The following is a 20,431-nucleotide window of genomic DNA, read 5'->3' as shown; positions in this document are numbered from 1 at the left end:
GTTAGCAACGTCGTCAGGTTTGAGCCCCGTGAGCTCACCTACTAGTTAAGGTAACGCTGTAATAGCTTTTCAAGGCTATCGGCTTAGGCAGGAAAAAAATGCGATGTGCGTGAGAGAAAGGGAAGCCAGACAGACTGGCTCCGTGACGCGTTACGTAACGAACCGGTTTACCCTTCCTTAAGAAGTTATCACTTAAAAAAAAACACAAATCAACTGTACAAATTACTCATTATATTTCATAATATTTACATATTTTTTTTAAACTAACAACACGTTCACACAACATATTATTACATTTATTTACTTAACATATATCGTAAGGAACAACGCTACACCAGACAAATAGATTTTGGACAATCGATTCGACGTTTTAAATCGATTCTAAAAGTACACTATCCATTGCGTGTCCTATCAATAAACTTTAACATTCAAACGATATTTTATTAAGGGTCCGTTCACATAGACCGACTCGGAGAGGAGAGCAGATTTTTATCACGTTGAAAACAGAGTTTTGAGTGATTGTAGTAAAGTTTAGTTTTGCATGTGCACTTTTTTGTCATTAAGAATGCTTGAACGCGCTGCGTGTTAAATACTAAGACGAGCCGCTTTCACTGTGCTTAGCGCGAGTTTCTTAACGTTTTCGATAGCGTAAAAGTTAACTATAATTTGTATGGAGTTGGAACGTTTGCCTGCGTTTGCCGCTAGGGGCGCTGTTCCAACTGCATACAAATCTTAGTTAACTTTTACGGTATCGAGAACGTTAAAAAAATCGCACTAAGCACACAGATCTCTTCGAGCCGGTCCGTGTGAACGGACCCTAACCGGGCGAAACAAAGTTACAGTCTCATCACAAGCACTGACGAGCTGCGTTTGAAAACAATTAATCCAGCGATGGTAAATAATTTAGAATGTAAATTAATTAATTAATAATAGCTGGAAACAAATCGCGCGCGGTCATCCAGTCCCAAATTCCCTGTGTTATGGCTACCAGAAATTGTTAAACATACTTATATACGTTTACATATTATATACATATATCGTCTTTTCGCATTAAAGTGTACAATTTCCAAAAATATTCGAAATTGAGTTAATAAGCGGAATCATTTGATAACATCAGTATTTTTCTCATAAATATTGTCAAAAGAGCGTTGTTTAGTTGTTTTTTTTTAGTTTACCTATGTTTTGATTATAATTAACAAAATCTTATACCTTTAAACAAGCAATTCTTGTATATTAATATATATTTATATAATCTGAATCTCGGAAAAATTTAGTATACAGGGGATTTCGGGGGCGATAAATCGATCTAGCTACGATTTATTTTCAGAAAATGTTGTTTTACTCGTGTTTTCAATAATCAACTCTTCCCGACATCTATTGGCGAATAATAATACTATTTTTCTTAATTGAGGGCAACTAACCGCTTTAAAGACACAACAAGATGGCGTTATCAAAGCATAAACCGAGCAAAGCTCGGTCATCATCTAGTTAATACATAGTTTTGTCTTACTTTAAAAGACAATGTATCTGGTAAAAAATAAAAAATAAATGTTGCAAAGACTTTTAATAATAAAAATATCACATTTTTAAACCTTTAAAACACTCTCCCGTAAAATTTGTAAGTTTTGAGATTATACAGTTTTAATGCGACCAGATGATATAGATAACACACATCCAGACAGAGAGCAAACAAAGCTGTTCATCACACGAATGTTTGCGCGATGTGGGAATCGAACCCACGACCCTCGGCTCAACTGTCTGGGCCGCTAACCACTACACCACCGAGTCAGTCTAATTGAAAAGTAATTTGGGTAAAGTGACTTGTTTTTTTAATACACTTTTATTAGCTTCAGACGTATGTATGTTAGTATGTAACGGAATCTTTGAACATGATTTTGACTCCCTTCAAAACGTCGGATTAACTCGAAATTTGGTATACTTATTAAGGACCGATGACAATTCAATATTAAAAAAAATTGAAAAAATTCAACAAAAAAAATGAAAAATAAATAATAGTTTAAAAAAACTAACAAAATACGTTTTTATAGAAAATCCAACAAAAAATAGACAATAAATTTTAATAAATTTTAATTAAAAATAGTGTAAGAAAAAACGATTTTATTGAAAAAAAAGCTTGGGGTGCATGGTATCAGTAGTTATAAATATTTTATAAACAGATATGAGTAGAAGGGTTATTTTGATAATATCCTGAAAAGCACGCCACGCTTTTTTTTTTTTACAATAAAATCACTTTTTCTTATACAATTTTTAATTCAAATTTATTAAAATTTATTTTCTAATTTTTAGTTGGATTTTCTGTAAAATGGTATTTTGTTAGTTTTTTTTTAAAGTATTATTTATTTAATTACAGAATTCTATCGCTTTGTCTGCTCACGTTAAAAACACATAGTGTTTTTAACCATCTGGTATACTAAGAGAAGAAAATATTAAGCCCTTCGACTGACGTGTAGGCCACCGGTGTCCTACGCGGCGCTCTGAAGTAATCATGTCGATTTTCGTTACTAAGGCGCCTGGATGGACTAACTTAGCATTCTTTTTTTGCTTAAATGGTTGAACGAGCTCACAGCCCACCTGATTTTAAATGGTTACTGAAGCCCATAGACATCCACAACGTAAATGCGCCTCCCACCTTGAGATATAAGTTCTAAGGTCTCAGTATAGTTACAACGGCTGCCCCACCCTTCAAACCGAAACGCATTACTGCTTCACGGCAGAAACGGGTAGGGCAGTGGTTCCCACCCGCGCGGACTCACAGGAGGTCCTACCACCTTAATTTGTTCGTTAATGAATGTTTTAGTATTTTAGGTGTCTTAGAAATAAATTCGTTCTCAATATAGTTCGGATTCATCTTTTTCAGAGTCTACTAGTCTACTACAAAGTCTTCCGGTGCTTTAGTAAGAAGATCGAAAAGAGAAATCGATATAATTACTTCAGTGCGCCGCGTAGGGCACCGGTGACCTACACGACAGTCAAAGGGTTAATGCGAAAATCAAATAAAAAATAACATACAATACCTAGATAAGACATTGAAAAGTAATATTGTATTGGTCTCTAAACAAAATTCATCCATTATTTATTATTATTATAATACATTAGAATTTCAATTATTAATAGTATACAAATTTTTACACAAACGCTATAAAAATTTCATATGTAAAAAAAAAAAATTGTTTCCTTAATTCAAATACGTCATGCGATTCTAGACTTTAAGCTTAGGCAAAATAAGACTCATTTCGAATCGCTTTTAGAAAAACGCGCCTTAAATCCCAACGCTCTGTGTACTAAAAACAAATTAATTGGAACGCTTATGAACTAAATATAATTTCACAAAAAAAAAAAACGTAATACATTTTCAAAGTTCCCAGGCAAAGGGCATATCTCCTTCGAGCCAAGTCAAACACAAATTTTAAATACACTAAAAAAAAACGTAGTCGAATTGACAACCTCCTCCTTTTTTGCAGTCGGTTAAAAACACAATTAACTCTCAAATAACACAAGAATCATTCGAACCAGATATAATAGAAGACACGACGCATTATTAATAAGACGATCGAATTTTCAAGCGTTGTAGGGAAATTGAAAGATATACATATCGACGCTTGAAAGGCAAACGTGACTAAGCGACAATCCGTGAACTTTACAGTAGACTAATTTAAATTTGAAATACCTGAAAAAATATCTATTTTAACGAATCTAGCTGCAGGATTGAAATGATTTTAATAGACCTAGAAATATATTTTTTTTCCGCATCGATTATGATTATTGCCTATCATTTATGTACAAAGCAATTATTGTCGCTTAGTCACGTTTGCCTTTCAAGCGTCGATATATATTTTGGTTCGTTTAAAATTGATCGCAGTTTTGTAATAAACATCCTATCGAGTCTAGGGTATCCGCGGAGAGACAGCAATGGATGACGAATGTTTTTGTATTCATATCATAGGTATAGACCGGGAGCCCGCAATGGACATCGTCGCGTTAATGCCGTACTCTTATTGAGATCTACAACGTAAATGCGCCGCCCACCTTGAGATATAAGCTCTAAGGTCTCAGTATAGTTACAACGGCTGCCCCACCCTTCAAACCGAAACACATTACTGCTTCACGGCAGAAATAGGCAGGGTGGTGGTACCTACCCGCGCGGACTAACAAGAGGTCCTACCACCAGTAGTAATTACGCAAATTATAATCGACTCGCCTGTAATTATGCAAAAATGTAGCTTAAACCAGACAACATTTCACCCATCGATATTATTATATCATCGTAATTCCTTGACGCGTGTGGGCGGATTCTCAAGTCAACATGACGTCTTGACGTCACATATAGCACCTTTAGAATTACAGAGACCAAATCCGAAATTTTTGAATTTCGACTTTAATTCAAAAATGAACTTAGAACGACCCTTTTCAGCGACTCTTAATAATCAAATAAAAGTAGCTTAAAAAAGGGACAAACTTATTCATCGTTCTCTTTCACTCCCTTTAAGTCGAAATCGATTTAAAAACTTTCGATGTTTTCAAAAAAACAATTTTTTTGGGGATGGATCTCTATAATACTAAAGGTGCAATATATACACAGGTACATACAAAACTATTAATAGAAAACAAGTTATTGCAACCATCTCTCTCGCTCTCTCTATTCAACAAGACTAAACGATAGAGACAGAAATACACAAAAAAATAAACGGAACGTTCTAGATCCCTTCTTAATAAGGTTTATCGATAAGTTATCGGAGCTTTACGAGTCGGTTACAAGGAGACTGTTACAATTAATCGTTATTATACGTAACAGATAACGGGCACTGCAGATGTCCATGGGCGACACTTATCGCTTACCATCAAATAGACTGTCGTTTGTCTATAAAGGCATTAAACTAAATCGTATTTGAAACAGGTAAGCCTTAGAGCTCTTTCACAACTCCCTACAACTACCCTCAAGGGTTTAAATATCTATGAATGCTACTTCCTTATTCTTAAAATTTAATAATATTAATAATAATAATAATACTAATAAGTCACTTAATAAAACGCCGGGCCGTCTGCCAGCCGTTATGTAGATTAGTCACAACACTAAGACAAAGCGGGAAAATTTAATCTTTTTTTTTTCAATAAATATTAAGATTAATTAATCAATTTAAAACGTGTTGCAACTATCTCTCTCGCTCTCTCTCTCTCTCTCTCTTTATTCAACAAGACTGAATGAAAGAGACAGAAGTACACAAAAATAAACGAAAAGACACAAAGGGGGAAATATAAAGGGGGAAAATTTAATTTCTTTTATTTGTTTATAAAAGTTAAGATGAACAAAAACTAAAAAAAAAAGCTCCCATAACTCATTACTACATCCGTATTCCGGATATCTAAAGCTCCGATAGCTGTATCCGACATTTTTAATACGGGCTCATAAGGCTTCTATGACACATTAACCGTTATGATATTAAGATAAAGTATCACACATCGCTGTGAAGGTAAATAGGAGATGTGAGTCGTCTATTATCAAAGGTGGCAATCTGTGCATTTGGACAAAAAAATGTTATTGATATTTCAATACAGATTGATTTGAATATAATCGTCTCCTTCAAAGAATACGGTTCAAAACCTGCATTAAATAAAGGTTAATAGTTAACCTGTTATTTATATAAGATGTCGTTCCGAAGAGTTTTGTGACTGCCAATGGAATACAAAGTCAATAATGCGTTTTTTCTGATTTACCAATAATTGTCCAAAAGTCAGATTGCCGGCTTTGATAATAGTCGACTCATGTGAGTCAATTTTATTCAAAATCGTCCTAGATGAAAGCGTCGTTGCCTGATGTGCGAGACGTCCGGTGCATTAGTATCGAGAGACTGTGTTGTTCTGATGAAATACTTACTACACTCTACATGTTCCAACTTTAGAATTGAAGTAACTTAAACTAAAATTCCTGTTTGTCTTTTTCTTGGTAAACGCCAAAAATTTGCAAATTCATCAATTTCGATTTCAATACTTTAAAGCTTTAAAGTTTTAAGGTATGCGCTTTAAGGCTTAAAGTATTAAAATCTAAATTGAAAAACAACAATTTTTCAATTATATCTTTGGCATTTACAAAAAAGAAAAAAATATATGATTGATTTAAATTGTTTAAAAAGAGATTAATTTTAAATAAAAGGAAAGTGTTGACCTTTTCTAGACTAAAATATAAATTTAATTTTTAATTTTACATAATTTAATTTTATAAAAACTATTAGAATAAATACAATGTTTATATAAGTCGTTCAAAATATAAAACTAATTTTCTTTTGAAATGTTTAGTTAATTAAACCACTTCAATTCTAAGGGTGCGAATATGTTCAAGATTGACTTTGACGGTGAAGGAATAACAATGTATCTAATAAAAACTCAAAACAGTCACAATTATTAATTTTCTTAAAACACTATACAATTACAACTGAGAGACGACCATTGACGCTGTACTCCGGTGACCACTTAACGCGAGCCTAGCCACAGACACGAAAAAAAAAACCCAACACAAACGCACCTAACGCTGAACTGAATGTCTATTTTCCTCGCACAATATTTCACACATTTAATTCATAATTTCAAAGTTCTATATTAAAAAAAAAAAAAATTACGTCCATTTTAATCACCAAGCCTGACAGACACTCGGTATACGATCGTTTACGTCACAACCGGAGTCCGTGGACATCATCAGTGCGTGACGTTCGAACCGGGACCAGCGGGCCGCTCTCAACCGGTAATAATATCACAATACCCACATCGATTATGTATAAGCGACCCTGCCTCCCCCCAACCCCCCGCACGCCGCGGTCGCGCGACGCCCACGCCACGTGCACACGGGTCCGCGTGACGTCATCGCTTGATTATGACGTCATCATGTCGTTGACGGACCCGGCCGACGACACCGAGGTGCCCTTCAGCAGGTCGTTGATGTCCCGTCTGAACACGGACAAGTTCTGCGTGAATCTGTTGGAGAGATGCGACATTAAAAATATCTCTCATCGTATGAAACGACAACTAACGCCATCTGCTATTAACGGAACCAAACCAACGTTAATGAAATTTTATTTATATTTTCAACTAGCTACCCGCCCCCGCTTCGCTTCGGAAATATTAAATTTTATTATTTATGACAGCTGAGTCCCGCGACGTTACCCGCAGTTATTGTCGTACCACGGGTGACGCTGCAGGGCAAAGCTAGTCTAAAAAAGTAGTCCAAGTTACTCCTTAATATCATGAGCTACCCTATGGGTGAAAGTCGTCAAAATCGGTCGGCAAAGCCGGAACAAACAGACAGACAAAATTGTAAAAACGTTATTTAGGTGTATGTACCGTATATATATTCATATTAATGTAGTAAAAAACGGTTATTTCAATATTACAAACAGACACTCCAATTTTATTTATATGTATGTATAAACATACTCATCAAGTTTAAAATAGTGAATACAATTCTACAATGGTGAAGGGAATGTAATATGACAGTTTGAAAACACAATTATTATAGAATGTTCTAGAATTATTGAACAAAAATGAAATACTTAAGAAAAGGACAATGCCCAAAAGTGGGCCAACTTTGTGTCAAAACTATTTGTACTTGAAAAACTATGCCTTATTTTTTCACGTTGTTTAGTTTATGTATCAACATTTCTTTCACTGATAACATCCGAAAACTGAGTACTTCCATCATTCATAGTTTTTAAATTCACCAATAGGAAGTCTTAAAGTAAATCTAAATGCTGCCAAAAGAAAGAGTTGTCTGTGACTTGAACAAATAAATAAAAAAGCTAATGGTTATAATTCAGACTTTTTTAGTTTATTTTTATCAATTCAATATGTATATATTGTAATGATAATTATAACTTAAAACCATGAATTACTTAATATTTTTAGACATTAATGATTCTATTAGTAAGAATCTCAAGGGCCCACCATTACCCATTCGTATTATTTATGGTCAGAGAGTTTTGGCAGCAACCCAAGTGAAGTGTCACTTGAAATTTTACTTTAATGTTTTTTTAATAGTTTATTGTGATGTCTATTATATAAATTGCGTGTTGTTTGGTGTATTAAACATCGTAACATTGGAATAAAACTGTGGCTAACATAGCAGTGACTGTTTTTTTTTTTTTTTTCAAAGTAAAAGGTCTGTGGAAACTCCCGCTCAGTCAATGTGTTATTCGTCGAGTTGACGTCAAAACTCCCAAAAAGCAATAAAAAGAGATACACCGGCTTTTTATTGACATGAAAATAATAAAACTACGACAGACTAGGCTGTATAGGCTACGCTCTTTGCCTGCCTATTGGCGAATTTAAAAACAAGAACAACAACAATATCTTTACCGGCTTCCGGATTTTCATTCCGGAAAGAAAGGTCAATGAAGTCCATTCTCGGAAACAATCTTCATTTTATTATTATTATGAGGATATAATAATAATAAAATGTACATAAGGGCCTATTTCCAGCAACATTAACCACAATTAACTTATGAATCCTGACCTGTCCCGGTTCTTGGTGAGCAGGTTCGGCTCGATGCTGGCCATGAGCCCGTTGAACCAGTCCGCCAGCTGCGCCTGCTTGTCGCGCGGCTGCTGCGCGATCATCTCGCCGCGGATGCGCGAGAACTGCTCCTCGTTGAGCAGGATCAGCCCGAGCAGCGGCCGCGACATCGACCACTGGTTGCAGCAGTCCTCGAATATTATCACGTTCAGAACCTGCAAACGGTGTAGTTGAGATTACTTCAGAGCTCTAGCTATAGTGGTCTTTAAGTAATAAGTGGTCGTCGTGGCCTAAAGGATAAGACGTCCGGTGCATTCGTATCTAGCTACGCAACGGTGTTCGAATCTCGCTGGCGGGTACCAATTTTTGTAATGAAATACGTACTCAACAAATGTTCACGATTGACTTCCACGGTGAAGGAATAGCATCGTGTAATAAAAATCAAACCCGCAAAATTATACTTTGCGTAATTACTGGTGGTAGGACCTCTTGTGAGTCCGCACGGGTAGGTACCACCACTGTCTATTTCTACCGTGAAGCAGTAAAGCGTTTCGGATGGGTCGTCGTGAGCTTCGCGTGAGAGTAATTCATGACGTCATCAGTGACGTTATCGCCGCGACCACAACGACCGCGGTCGTTCTATGGAACGACTAAAGGAGCATTTTCATCGTTATCGGCGCTTAGTGGAACGCAACCAATACAAAATAACTTGGCTCTAACATCCTGACACCGGTATCAAACAACCAAAAGTCAAAAAACTTTAAACTATTTATTTCTTCGGGTTACCATTGAATTGTTTTTTATAGATAAATTATATTTTGCTATATTCTGTATGCTGTATATATGAGCTACTATGTATGATCTGTGTATATATTATGATTCTAAATACATCCGAGTGAGTACAGACCGTGGCTAGGAGCTGCTGCATGATCTCCGGTCTCCGCTGCAGCACCTCCACAAACATGTTGCTGATCTCCGGCGGGGGCTGGCGGGGCTTCGGGACTTTGTTGCTCGCTGGAAGAAAAACGAGACGTTTTAATTTGCGATGTATATATAACGAATGGTGACTTGAGAACTGGTGACTTGATTTTCCGCCTAAACCTCGGCGGTGTAGCAGCACTATGGCTGCCCCGCCCTACAGAAATAGACAGGGCGGATATACGTACAGTAGATTGGAGGGAATAGAGACTAGAATTAGAATAGGATAGGAATAGGAAGATTAGAATAGGAACAAATCTAGCATGTCACAATACTTTTGTTGAGTTGTTAGAGATTTAACTTTTTTGAAATGATAATTGTAAATAGACATGCTTTAACAAAAACCGACTTCAAATAGAAACAATAAAGATATTCCAAAACAAATGAATGTACACTAAAAACAATAATCATCGAAATCGGTTGGCGTGATATTGAGTTATTCATCTATTTGTCATGCACGTACTTAATGCAAATTTAAGACTTATATGGTTTTCTCATGGATACCATTTTCAGAACTGGACAAATTGAAACTGGACCACACGGGAAACGTCAGCTTTCTAATAAAAAAAGAATCATCAAAATCGATTCACCCAGTCAAAAGATATGAGGTCACAAACATAAAAAAAAAATACAGTCGAATTGAGAACGTCCTCCTTTTTTGAAGTCAGTTAAAAATGACTTAGTGTTTAAGAATATTAGTTTAATTTAGTCATCAAGTTTTGTAACTAATTAAAGATATTAAAAAGTTAAGTTACCTAAGGTTAGGTACTTACTTAACAACTAAATAGTGCCAGCCCTATCGAAAAACTCTATTGTCTCCATACGTAACCTGATTCACCCCAAAGCCAAGGTGAATCGGGTCAAGCTAGTTTTTTCAGTGTTTTTAAACATTTAAGCCTCCGGAACCATTTGAATCTCAATTTTATCGGTATTAATTATCCTAAGAAAAGCCATTGAAAATTCGTGTTGGATTTGGAAAGGGTCCCGATTCCCCCCTAATCTACTGAACTACCTACCTACTACTTCAATTTATTGAAAAGAAAACACTAGCTGCGCCAGTGACTTTACCCGTACCCGTAATTTTATATTAAAACGTAAGATAATTTTAGATGAAAATACCCACACATACATACTTTGATTTTGAAATTTAATAATAAATTAAAATAATTGAATAAAAAAACAAAAAAAAAATACAAAATTTATATCATTATTATTGCAACGTTTGGCAGCCCTGAATGGGAAAACCAATTCGGTAAGAGAACTCCTAACGGTTATGTCAGCCTGGTACTGTTGTATAATATATTTAGACGCGTTACCTCACTTTATTTAGACGAGCAGACAGCCCATTTGATCATAAGTAAGCAAATTTTGGTTCGGTGACGCAGCCGCTTCTGATGGTAAGTGTTACTCGGACCTCAAAGTAATCGTCGCCTTGAGACATGAGGTCGAAATTTTTAGTAGTACGAATCGCAATAGAAGCAGTGGTTCACGTAGTTTGTTCGACTATGACTGTGCGGGAGTTGACACTGACAATGTGTTGGCAGTACACGCATTATTTGTAATTTAAAGCCATTTTACTGAGAATTATTGAGGATCGCTGTTGATTTGATCGCTTAGTGTCAACGTCGCCATTTTTCGTATCTGATTATATAGTTTTCTCTCTCTCTCTCTCTTATGTAACGAAACGTAAACGCGACACGTCCATAAAATCTAACTCTCGATTCCCACTTTCAAAAATACAGGAGCAGTTCGTACACACAACACAGTTAAAATCCAACGCGTTCTATCTCACTCTCTCACAACTACATCGTATCTGTCTATCTCTTTTCAACGTCACTCTTTTCGTTACACCGAGCTCCAGATGTTGCCAGACACACTTCAATAACAAGATCCGGTATTATGGCTCAGTGTGCTCAGTGCGAGTTTTTTAACGTTCTCGATAGCGTAAAAGTTAGCTCATATTTGTATGGAATGGGATCGTTTGCGTACGTTTGCCACTAGGGGCACTGTTCCAACTGCATACAAAGTTGGGTTAACTTTTACGCTATCGAGAACGTTAAAAAACACGCACTAAGCACACCGATGTCGCCTTGCACTCTGTATACTCACTCTTCTGTACGAGTTGTTTGAAGAGATACGTGACGATGTAATCTAAGGTGGCGCAGCATCCCGTGCACACCGTCGTATCTGAAAACAGAACCCCACATTACAGACGAACGAGGACTATTTTTTTAATTTTATTGCATAGATTGGCGGACGACCTCACAGTCCACCTAAGTGGTTATCGGAACCTATAGACATTTACAGCGTAAATGCGCCACCCACCTTGAGTTATATATAGTTATATAAGTTCTAAGGTCTCAGTATAGCTACAACGGCTGCCCCGCTCTTCAAACCGAAACGCATTACTGCTTCACGGCAGAATTAGGCGGGGTGGTGGTACCTACCCGCGCGCACTCACGGAAGGACGCGGAACTTATATCTCAAGGTGGGCGGCGCATTCACATTGTACATGTCTATGGGCTCCAGTAACTACTTAACACCAGGTGGGCTGTGAGCTTGTGCACTCAACTAAGCAATAAAAAATAAAAAAAGTCGTTGGCGCGATTCAGGCATTCATCTTGTCAAAATCTGTACTGTAGTGTGTGCTCACCCAGAGCCGTCAGTCCTTCGGATATGGAGCACAGGATGTACAGGATCGGCTCCGGCTGCAGGTTCGCAAGGAAGCTCATGTGGTCCTGGGCCAGCCGCTCCAGTAGGACATAGTACGTCTGCGACAGCTTCGGGTAGTCCTGAAACGACATTGGACAAGATTGAGTGCGGGAGTTCAATTCCCTCCCTACTCCCCCGTAATACATTTTCATTATAAGTGTATATCAGTCTCTTATGTATTCTTTTTTCCCTACCTAAGCTGATAGCCTTGAGAGACTATGTCAGCGTAACCCTAACGTGTTTGTAAGCTCTTGGAATTCAAACCAGGAGGTGTTGCTAACACTAGCCCTAGCAAGAGCAGTGCTTTGCAGAATCTATCTACCACCGGATCGAAAATGCGACCCACTCAGAACTCAGTGAGTTAATTTACTCGTCGAGGACGGTGACCGGTGCTTGAGGTTCTCCTATGGAGTAAAGCGGCTAGAGAGAAATCAGAATGGAGTAGGTTGGAGGAGGCTTTTGGCAACTGACAAACAGCCTTACAGTAAGTAATAAAGCACCAAATACATGAACAATTTTAATTTTGTAAAATATACATATATAAGTGTGCAGTAGTATAAGTTATATAAAAAAACTGACGAAGCGTGTTGCAGATAATAATATGTACTTTTAGGTTATTAAAATAATATTTTGTGGACATATTCGGAAATAAAATAAAGACATGTCTGAAATAATAAATATAAAAGAAATATAATTGTATATCTCTTTTCTGAATAAAAGGCTTTATGATTATTATTATATTATATCAGTCTCCATTACCTACAGTACAGAGAATCCTAATGGGAGACCAGATGACGGTGGAAGTTTTTATCCCAAATTATTGATTTATTAGTAGGCGATCAAATGTTTATGTATCACCAATACTTTTTTTTTTTTTTTATTGCTTAGATGTGTGGACGAGCTCACAGCCCACCTGGTGTTAAGTGGTTACTGGAGCCCATAGACATCTACAACGTAAATGCGCCACACACCTTGAAATATAGTTCTAAGGTCTCAGTATAGTCACAACGGCTGCCCCACCCTTCAAACCGAAACGCATTACTGCTTCACGGCAGAAATAAGCAGGGCGGTGGTACCTACCCGTGCGGACTTACAAGAGGTCCTACCACCAGTAATTACGCAAATGATAATTTTGCGGGTTTGATTTTTATTGCACGATGTTATTCCTTCACCGTGGAAGTCAATCGTGAACATTTGTTGAGTACGTATTTCATTAGAAAAATTGGTACCAGCCAGCGAGATTCGAACACTATGAGAATGGAGCATTGTTTATTTAACCAAATATGCCATTGTTTATTTAATCAATGCCAACAGCTGTTACTTGTGTAGGTGATGTAGTAAATTTATTATTTAGTGCTCTAATAAATTTGTTATTTAGAGCTATAGTAAATTTGTTGTTTAGTTCAAGTGGGTGATCTAGTAAATTATGGTTAAGCCTAGACAAATAAACAAAAAGCATCATCTGTAAGCACAATGCGACGTACACTAACCAGTAGGTCGCTCTGCGGAATGCTCAGCAACAGCTTGACGAACATGTTCAACGCGTTGTCCAGTGCCTCGTCCCCGTACAACCTATAAATATTATTACTATTTATAGCTACCAAAAATTGTTTCAAATGATCAATCCTTCGTCGAACTTTATCAAATAAGTACGCAAATGCGTATTTGTGTGTGGAAGTGCGTATTTGTGTATGCAAGTATGAATTTGTGTATGCAAGTATGAATTTGTGTATGCAAGTATGAATTTGTGTATGCAATTATGAATTTGTGTATGCAATTATGAATTTGTGTATGCAATTATGAATTTGTGTACGCAAGTATGAATTTGTGTATGCAATTATGAATTTGTGTATGCAATTATGAATTTGTGTATGCAAGTATGAATTTGTGTATGCAAGTATAAATTTGTGTATGCAAGTATGAATTTGTATATGCAATTATTGTGTATGCAATTATGAATTTGTGTATGCAATTATTGTGTATGCAATTATGAATTTGTGTATGCAAGTATGAATTTGTGTATGCAATTATGAATTTGTGTATGCAAGTATGAATTTGTGTATGCAAGTATAAATTTGTGTATGCAAATGCGTAATTGTGTATGCAAATGCGTAATTGTGTATCCAAATGCGTATTTTTTTATGCAAAAGCCTGGGTAAAGGACCTTCGCTCTGTAACAAACTGGTCGTGGTTGAGAATTCCTTTGCTTTAGAGACCAAATACCTGAATACACCAAAGTTTGCGTAGTTCCCGCAGAGGGCCGCCTTCAGGATGGAGAAGCAGAGCGATATCCCCTTCAGCTTCAAGGCGTACAGCTGCTTCTTGTCCACTTCCACAGTCAGGATCCTGCTGCCTGTACAAACGATGAGCTGGATTAGACCCGGCGCGGACCGGAGCCCCCCCCCCCCCTTTTTACACGCTTTATATTAGCTTCACTTGTACGTATGTAACTGACTCCTTCAGACGCGATTTTGACCCACTTTAAACGACCTGATTTCATTCAAACTTTGTAGATTTATTGAGGACCGATGACAATTCAAAATAAAAACAATAAAAAAAATTGAAATTCAACTAAAAACGGTCAACACTACAATCAGACGGCGCAGTTCACCCCAAGGACGCCACGTACCATCCGGCTATGGAATGAGCTCCCCTCCACGGTGTTTACCGAGCGCTTTGACTTGTCCTTTTCTTCAAACGAGGCTTGTGGAGAGTATTAAGCGGTAGGCAGCGGCTTGACTCTGCCCCTGGCATTGCTGAAGTCCATGGGCGACGGTAACCACTCACCATCTGGTGGGCCGTATGCTCGTCTGCCTACAAGGGCATGTGATAGACGTTCTCGAGCTCGAAACTAAATAGAAATAATTGTAAATTATCTTTTATAAAATGAGGTAGCGCCCTCTGTGAATTGATATTAAAACTTCGTTTCATTTTTTCGTTTCGAGTTTCAAATCACATCACAATAAAAAAAAAACGCCCGGCCGACGAAGCCTTCGAGAGCCAATCGAAGGCTCTGGAAACGTCAGCCACACTCACCGTAGCCGCATATGATGTTGGACAGCTCGCGGAACAGCAGGATGCCGTTGGGCGAGCTCACGTCGAAGTGCAGGCGCTGGTTCCGGTTCTGCGCGAGCTCGGCGGTCAGCTTGAGCACCGGCGTCGTCACCGCCGGCTCCGGGTACCAGAGCTCGATGCCCCGGAGTAACACCTTCATGTACACCGGGTAACTGTCGAGTCAAACATAGCATGAGCTGGTGACGCGCACGGGTAGGTACCAGCGCTGGGCAAAATTTAATTGTAAGGTACAATTAATAATAATTTCTTTGTTTTATTGCCTAGATGTGTGGACGAGCTCACAACCCACCTGGTGTTAAGTGGTTACTGGAACCCATAGACATGTATAACGTAAATCCCGCCACCCACCTTGAGATATAAGTTCAAGATCTCAGTATAATTACAACGGCTGCCCCACCCGCCCGTCTAAATATATGTAAAATTTTGTCATTAGTAAATATCATTTTTTATAGTATGAGGTAGCGCCCTCTGTGAATTGATATTTTAACTTCACGTATAATCTTAAATTAAAATTCACTACATGAGGTTTCATACACACGTTAGTTTTTAAAAAATCTCATAGATGGCGTTTTATTAAAAAAAAACACTACAGACTTATTTTTTCGTTTCATCGAGTTTGAAATCACAACGATTCTAAAGAAGTTTCACTTCAATAAACTCACATCCAGTCAAAAAGCATCATGTACGTTGTCTTCGTGTTGAAGGCGAGCGTGAGCCCCCGGAGGTCCCTCGCGAGGCCGATCAGCGTCTTCTTGGCCTCCTCCGACGCGAATACCGCCCCGTCCAGCAGACCCACGATGCTCTCGAACGCGGCTGCCGGAGTACATCGCGCGCTTTCACTCAACCATCAAAACGACGGGATGACTTATTGTTTTCGCTACCTAATCTTCGCCTACGGAACTAATTACGCGCGGACTGGCGACAGAGGCCGAATCGGATTTACTTTTCGGAAAATAAAAAACGGTGCACGTGAAAGAAGTGAATCTTCTTTTGCGGTGTGTAGTGTTATCATTGTCTTCTGTCATTTTCTTTTATAATAGGTAATGCTGTGTATAACAGAAACGACCTAGCTCGCTTCGTTTTTTCAGTGTTATTCACGAGACGCTATATCAATTTTCTCACTCTCGCTCTTCCTAAAATGTATCTATTCTCTCTAGCCGTAACGAATCTGTTGTGAATTTATTTTACTCTCAACGCGCCTAAAGAAGTTTCACTTCAATAATCTTTAACGCATAACCGTATTCTCTCTAGCCCTGACGAATCTGTTATGAATAAAATTTTACTCTCAAAGAAGTTTCACTTCAATAATCTTTAACGCGTAACCGTATTCTCTCTAGCCCTGACGAATCTGTTATGAATAAAATTTTACTCTCAAAGAAGTTTCACTTCAATAATCTTTAACGCGTAACCGTGAGTAGTAGCTCAAAATTCATCGCCGCGCGTTATACTGCGCGCCGCGTGACCGCACGTTACACTGCGTGCCGCGTAGTACCAGTGAGCGGCATCATGAATGCGTGGAAGCGCTCCTCGTCCTCGCCCAGCTCCACCATGAGCAGGCGGCCCAGCGCCGTGTACAGCATGGTGCGGCACCGCATCTCCGACGTGCCCACGCCAGAGATACCGAGGAACGGGAAATATTCGGCCTGGAAATGAGATTCAAACAGTACAATGCGTTTCGGTTTGAAGGGCGGGGCAGCCGTTGTATCTATACTTAAGACCTTAGAACTTATACCTCAAGGTGGGTGGCGCATTTACGTCGTAGATGTCTATGAGCTTCAGTAACTACTTAACATCAGGTGGGCTCTGAGATCGTCCAGCCATCTAGCAATAAAAAAAATTAAAAAAACGCAAGACAGACGCCTGAATCTCGCTTACGACATTTTCAAGATAAACTTGTATAATATATACAAGTTCCGAACAACAACATTCGGACCGTCGGTCTACCGAGCAATGTCACCCGCTCGGTGGAAGATCTTCCCTTTGTCGTTCAGCATTCCACACAACCATGAAGGTTCCACAGGACGCCACAAATTAACAATTGACGACCTAGTCTTCGCTGTATGTGTCAACTGAAATATGACGGTAGTTACCCGATAATTTTATTTAACTTATTTTAGTTCCGGATAAAAGCTGTAATTGTACAAAATAATAACAATAATCAAGGACAAGTCACGCGTGGTCATCAGGTCCCAAAATAGGATATGTATAAGATATATGTATCAGCGTCACCGAGCGTATAGGTGAGCTCACGGAGCTCAGCCTGGCGAATTTGCTAACACTAGCTATTCCGGACGGCCACCGCTCAGGTTTCGGCCACCACGTGTGATTTTTAGACTTCTTACTCGTGGCAAACGTGGTGGCTCGAGTATTGCCGCAGTGGCTGTCGCGGAACGGGTGCTGGGATTGGTTCGAGGAAAATAACGAAGGCTTCAGTATGGCGTTCACACGGTCCTCGTGGCTTGACCGGCGCAGGGCGTAGGAGCGAGTCTTTTCTTGTCGTCGATTGGCTCTCTCCTCTTCTTCTGGAGAGGTCTTGACTCGTCGGCTCGCTGTCTCGAACTGAACTTGCAGCGAGGTAGGCCCCTTATTTATGGTCGCCCACACGCACTCGGCCAGCGCTATTATGAGTCCGAGCACGGTGGGCGTCTATTGTTCTCTCGGCCGCCTCGCTCGCCTATTGTTTGCCTAGTCGCTCTATTAGTTGCCCGTATTGTGACTCGCTCCTGCGTTCCCACGCCAAATTAAAGACCACGAGGACCAATCTTTATTTTCAAACAAATAATATTTACAAATTTACTTATATCTACGTTTGTATGCTAACTATTTTTAACATACTGTCTATTTGGCTATTCTTTATCTATTAACGGACATTTTACTATAACTACTACGGACATTGTCTATTTCTATTAAATCTCGCTGTACTTTGCGAACATATTAACTATTTATCTATTACTATATTTTCTATCTATTTTAAACTATCAATGTCCGTCTCGAATAATATTCTACATTTATTCATGTCCGTCGCGAACATCCTCCCGCCGTGCAGCGTCGTTCACGTCGCTGCATCCTCCCTGGTGAGCGGCGGACATCGTGGGCAGCACGATGATCTTCTTTGCCGGGCGTCGCAATATACCGCCGGCGGTGCGTACGTCGACCACTCGAGTGATGCCGTCGGCCCCCGGGTAAACCTCCTGGATGATCCCACGTGGCCAGGTGTTCCGTGGGAGCGTTCCGTCTGCTATTATCACGACGTCGCCTATCTTCAGGGCGGGCCCGCGGCTGTGGGGCTCCCGCCGGTTCTGCAGGTCGGGCAGGTACTCCCGGAGCCAGCGACTCCAGAACACATCTGCCAGACGTTGTGCTGCGCGCCAGTGTGCGCGCCCTATGAGGTCGGCGTCGTCAAACTTGCCCGGCACGGGGACTCGCGCCGGGCCTCCCAGCAGGAAGTGGTTCGGTGTCAGAGGGTCGGGATCGTCGGCGCTCACCGATACGTGGGTGAGAGGTCGGCTGTTCACTGTGAACTCTGCCTCCGCTAGCAGAGTATGAAATATTTCGGGCGTCGGGTGCCTCGGCTGCTCCGTGGCCGAGAGCGCGGCCTTTACCGCCCGCACCATTCTTTCCCAGGCGCCGCCCATGAAAGGCGCGCCCGGTGGGATGAAGCGCCACTGGATAAGTCTTAAGCTCGCTTCATGCTCAGTCGCCTTGTCCAAAGCTTGGCGCAGCTCCTTGTCGGCACCCCGTAAATTGGTGCCGTTGTCGCTCCATATTTCCGTCGGAGCTCCCCGGCGCGCGATCATGCGCCGGAGTGCCATCACCGCTGAGTCCGTGCTGAGGCTCGCTGCCGGTTCTAAATGTACCGCACGCGTAGTGAGACATGTGAAGATGGCCACGTAGTGCTTCTGGGTGCTTCTGCCGGTGGTAACTAGATAGGGCCCGAAGTAATCGAGGCCCACGTATGTAAATGGTCGCCGATGGTGTGCCAGTCTGCTCGGTGGGTGGTCGCCTGTGGCTGGACGCGGTGGAGTGTCCTTGCGGATACGACACGGAAGACAATTGTGGATCACGCTCCGTGTCACTGGGCGTAGGCGTAAAACCCAGTACGACTGTCGGCACTCGGCGATCGTAGCTTCGGTTCCGGCGTGGTGCATCTTTCTATGGATGAAGTCTATCATCAGTATCGTTTCGCGTCGGGATCCGTCTAGCACGAGAGGCGAGGTGATGACGTCAGCTCCCTCTATGTTGCCGATGCGTCCGTTTATTCTCAATATCCCGTCCGCGTAGGTTACGGACAAGTTTCGCAGTCGGCTCGCTGGGGATATCTGTTTCCCTCGCTGGAGCGTCAAAATCTCTTCCTCGAAGGCTGCCCGCTGGCTCTGTTGCCAAATGAGCGTCTCGGCGCGTCGAAGCGTGTCGGCGTCTAAAGTCTTCCATTGAATGACTGCTTGCTCTGGCGTCCGCGGTGTGTTCAGCGGGGTCTTCGAAGTCGTCTTCTTTCTATTCTTCTCCCACGTCGGGTCCGAACGCGGGTTCCGTTTGGTCCTCTTGTAATGAGTGCGCTCGCGACTTCTGCGGCATAGGTCAACGAATTGCAGTATTCGCCCCGTTGCACGCAGGTACTTCTCCCACTTGGAGAAGCGTCTTGGGTCCGGGATCGCTTCGCCGAGGCTCTCTCTGCTCACGGCGAGCGTTGCGCACTTCTCTTCACCCGTCTCTTCTCCCCTTTTTGCAGTCCGTTGTACGGGCCAATCATCCGGATGCCGTCTTAGGTATTCCGGGCCTATGAACCAGCGGTGGTTTCTTTCAAAGCCGACGGGTAGCTCTCTAGTGGCGTCGTCGGCGACATTTTCCTTCGTGGGGACCCAGCGCCATTCCTCCACAGTGCTGTTCTCTTCTATCGCTGCAATGCGGTGAGCGACGAACGGTCGATACGACCTCGACCCCGTTCGCAGCCAGGTCAATACGGTGGCGCTGTCTGTCCAGAACACTCTCGCGTCTGGTTTTCTGTCGTGTTCCTCTGTGACAGCCGCGGCCATGCGGCTGCCCATCACGGCAGCTTGTAGCTCGAGGCGCGGTATCGAGGTGAGTTTCAAGGGCGCGACTCGGGCTTTGGCGAGTACGAGGGAGGTCCTGATCTCCCCGTCGGGCATT

At 40.8% G+C, this 20,431-nt stretch overlaps 1 protein-coding gene across 2 annotated transcripts in view; it reads right to left on the bottom strand.

The window, feature by feature from the left end:
- Nucleotides 1-211: 211 nt before the first annotated feature.
- LOC101743523 (exportin-7-B) overlaps nt 212-20,431 on the bottom strand; it is a 42,913-nt gene continuing 22,693 nt past the window's right edge. Inside the window, exons 15-24 of one of the 2 annotated variants that reach the window (XM_038019743.2) lie at nt 16,776-16,926; nt 15,946-16,096; nt 15,245-15,435; nt 14,432-14,561; nt 13,693-13,780; nt 12,150-12,288; nt 11,606-11,683; nt 9,426-9,532; nt 8,519-8,733; nt 212-6,984 (exon numbers count right to left, since the gene is read on the bottom strand). In XM_038019743.2, the coding sequence (XP_037875671.1) occupies nt 6,882-6,984; nt 8,519-8,733; nt 9,426-9,532; nt 11,606-11,683; nt 12,150-12,288; nt 13,693-13,780; nt 14,432-14,561; nt 15,245-15,435; nt 15,946-16,096; nt 16,776-16,926 (1,353 nt within the window). In that variant the 3' untranslated portion in view covers nt 212-6,881. The remainder of the gene's footprint in view (nt 6,985-8,518; nt 8,734-9,425; nt 9,533-11,605; nt 11,684-12,149; nt 12,289-13,692; nt 13,781-14,431; nt 14,562-15,244; nt 15,436-15,945; nt 16,097-16,775; nt 16,927-20,431) is intronic. The other variant, XM_038019744.2, reaches the window with a different exon arrangement.

This window comes from Bombyx mori, chromosome 24 (assembly GCF_030269925.1).
Source record: "Bombyx mori chromosome 24, ASM3026992v2".
Classification (NCBI taxonomy): domain Eukaryota; kingdom Metazoa; phylum Arthropoda; class Insecta; order Lepidoptera; family Bombycidae; genus Bombyx; species Bombyx mori.
Note: the sequence above shows the minus strand (reverse complement) of the source record. Positions and strands in the feature narration are given on the sequence as shown.